The sequence below is a fragment of the Raphanus sativus genome, unplaced genomic scaffold (genome assembly GCF_000801105.2).
Source record: "Raphanus sativus cultivar WK10039 unplaced genomic scaffold, ASM80110v3 Scaffold0189, whole genome shotgun sequence".
NCBI lineage: Eukaryota > Viridiplantae > Streptophyta > Magnoliopsida > Brassicales > Brassicaceae > Raphanus > Raphanus sativus.
Genome location: NW_026615509.1, coordinates 41,721 through 44,948, shown reverse-complemented (window position 1 = coordinate 44,948; position 3,228 = coordinate 41,721). Strand labels below are relative to the sequence as shown.

The window sequence follows — 3,228 nt, the reverse complement described above, 5'->3', positions numbered from 1 at the left end:
ATTACTCTTCAACAATATAATGCATCATTGAGTAGGATCAACATGTTAGATGTGAGTATGTGACAAAACGGAAAAATGGGAGTAGCAAATGAAGCTATAAGTTTTCCGCTGAATTCTAGCTAGTGGAATTACATTATCTCTCTAGATCTTGAGATTGATATTTGTACTGTAGTCCAAAAACCTGATAGAAAATAAATAACAAGAAGATGCATGAAAATGAAAATAGTCATGTACATTATCATCCAGAAGAAAAAAATCGAAATTAATATAATTAACTTAATTCCAATAATATCGCAAAAGGAAATACAAATAGGACATGTAATGTGGAAACTTTAAAAGTAATTAATACTTTGTTTACACATTGTGATAGCTGGAAATTTTTATGTTAATGATTAATCTAAGATATGGGAAATAAATACTAATCACAACACCGTGTATATATACTGATTACTGAATACATATGCAAACAATATTAGGTTTTGCATATGAAAATCTGTACATTGTACCAGCTACGTAAAAGATAGGGCTATACTTGTTTTTACCTAGCTATCTTAAAAAAGACCCAAAATTTATCTAGACCTAAAATATATTACAGTACATCATATGATTGGATACAGACCCAATAAGATACGCCGCTTGGGTCGCTGCGTTTCTTAACCGCAACGCTCGACGTTGTCCTTTAGGGAACATCATGTCACTTGTTTTGTTGAAAAAATTGCTGCCAAAATTGTCTTCTGTAACCGTAGACTTCGAGAGTTTCGGACGGTTCACTAAACTGATGTAAGTGTCTAGGTCGTGGACGCAAGAAATGTTTTGAACGTCGAAGAAATCGAGCGTGAGTTCGACTCCCACGTGAGTGTAGCAAGAACAGCTCCAAGGAAGCTCGTAAACGCCACCTAACGCCCTAAAATTCTCGTTGAACAAGAAACCAGGGAGTTTCGTGATCGGATCGTTTACATTCGTGATCCTCAAGACCTTAACTCCTAGCTCCTCACACCGTTCTTTAAACCCCAAGTTACCAACCCTCGGACCCGCGAAGGAAAAGACAGTCACTGGAACATCTTTTTGACCTCTTCTCTTGTTCATACCGAGTTCTGCTATGTCGTAAGCTAGAAGGTGAGCTAGAGAACTCCCCATACTATGTCCTGCAAGCGTTATGCTCATTTCCTCGCCTTTGTACTTGTTGAGAAGCCTCGAGATCTCGGAGAGAAGCTGCTCACGGCAGCTTTCTAGCCCGAACTTGGTCTCGCTCTCGCATGATGTGTATAAACTCAAGAAGCCAGATTCAACTTTCACATCAGAACGAGGGCTATGAGGATCAAGCCTAGCTGGAGTCAAGGAGCTCATTAGGTTAGCCATCCATTCAGGGTTGGTCACAGTCCCACGAAACGTCACCACAATATCCCTCCTCCCCAAACGTTTCACCGAGTCATCAGAAGAAACCGCTACGTACCCTATCCAACGTGCCCGACTAGGCTCGTTCTGGATAGGGTTGATGTTGATGTCAGGTGTGGCGTAGATGTACTTGGTGACTTGGTAGCCATCTGGGTCATGGATTCCGGATTCTTTAAGCAGACTTTTCTTTCCATACTTGCAGTTCAAGTAACGTTTGGAGTTAGGGTTTAGATCAAAACCTTTGTAAGAAGCGGAGAGTAAGTTCCCGTAGCGAGTGATCTCTTGTTGGAGAATAGGGCTTAAAGGGTCAATTAGATTCTCCCAGTTATTGCTTCCTTGTATCTCTCTCCATACTCTAGACAACGGAAGAGATGATGCTGGTGCTCGAGAAAGCATAGAAGAAGAAGAAGAAGAAGAAGGAGGAGGAGGAGCGAGTGGAGAAGAAGATGGAAGCGGTGGGGCCATTATAGAAGAAGAGGTTACAAGCTTTTTATTAGAGGTGTTGTCTGAGAAAGAGATATGGCCAAGATTGTGTTTCTGCTGAGGAACTTTGTCTCCGATTAGAAATGGAGAGTAATTAGGGCTTTGAGTGAATATGTTGGCCGCCATTGATGGAGGACACTATGTTTGAGAGAGAGAGATGTTGGTTGAAGTATAAAAAGAGAGACAAGAAGTGAGATGCATATTTATAGAGCAAAAATGTGAATGGAGATTTGAGGAGAGAGAAAAAGCAAAGCTTGTTTGTTCGGCGAGTATTGACTGAGAATTAAATATTCAAAAAGTTCTATCGTTGGTACAAAATTTTAATAGTGTTCATTTTGTTGAGAGGCAATAATTAATTATTTATGTGGTCGGTTCCGGTTAGTTAACATTTTTCCATCTACTTTATTAAAACAGAAGTACACATATAGACTTACCTTGAGTTTTCAATGTTAATTACATTCTTATGCCACTGAAACTATTAATAATCATTCCTTAAAATACTCTTGTCTTTTTCACTTAATTTAATGCTGATTTTGTCACTGTTTTTATCCATTAAAAACGTAAAACTCAAAGTGAACTGAATCCCCTTATTGCCAACTTTTAAATTAAGAATATTTTGTCATTTATAATATTTCTAAACCAACGAATCAATTAATTCTAAATCTAAACAGAATATATATTTACAAATTATAAATTTGGCCCTATAATCACGCACTTATGATTCTTATGATGCCTATAAAAGAAAATAAAATGTATCCCATAATTTCGGCAATTTATATATTTAGGCGAATAATAAATTCTCTTCAGATTCTTTTCCAAAAGAATTAACCTAATTTATATGATGGCTCATCTTATCTATTAAAAGAAAAATACAAATTAAGACTAACCCTTAAACTTACACAGTATTTATAATTCATTGCCACTGAATCAATTAATAAACCTTATGTTAAGTATTTATTGTATTTTACTTATTTAATTAAAATTAGAACTATTACTTCCGATAATCTAGCTAACCAAAATTTACCATATTTTCGATACTCTATGCAATCAATTTAAAATAAATTTATATTTTTGTTAGTACTTTTATGTTGTAATTTAAAATACTCCTAATTTTGATTGTAAAATATTGACATACACATAAACTCTTTATTTAAAATATCCAAATAACCAATATATCTAATCTATTAAAATTTCAAGTATTAAATCGTTTCCTAAAATAATTATAATTAATCGAGATTTTCTTAATAATATTATACATGATATAGCTTTCCTTTTTTTCTGAACAGCCATAAAATTTCCTTATATCAATCAAAGTAATTATAACCAATTAATCTATCATCATTATACTTT

At 35.0% G+C, this 3,228-nt stretch overlaps 1 protein-coding gene across 1 annotated transcript; it reads right to left on the bottom strand.

Annotated features, from left to right (window-relative positions):
* Nucleotides 1–412: 412 nt before the first annotated feature.
* On the bottom strand, nt 413–2,031 carry LOC130501414 (galactolipase DONGLE, chloroplastic-like). Its single transcript, XM_056996325.1, has one exon. It carries the CDS (start codon nt 2,002–2,004, stop codon nt 580–582), a length of 1,425 nt encoding a protein of 474 aa, XP_056852305.1. The 5' UTR covers nt 2,005–2,031; the 3' UTR covers nt 413–579.
* Between the last annotated feature and the right edge of the window lie 1,197 nt (nt 2,032–3,228).

Excerpts from the sequence above, each read along its gene's own strand:
- LOC130501414 (XM_056996325.1), bottom strand. The coding sequence starts at position 2,004 with ATGGCGGCCAACATATTCACTCAAAGCCCTAATTACTCTCCATTTCTA.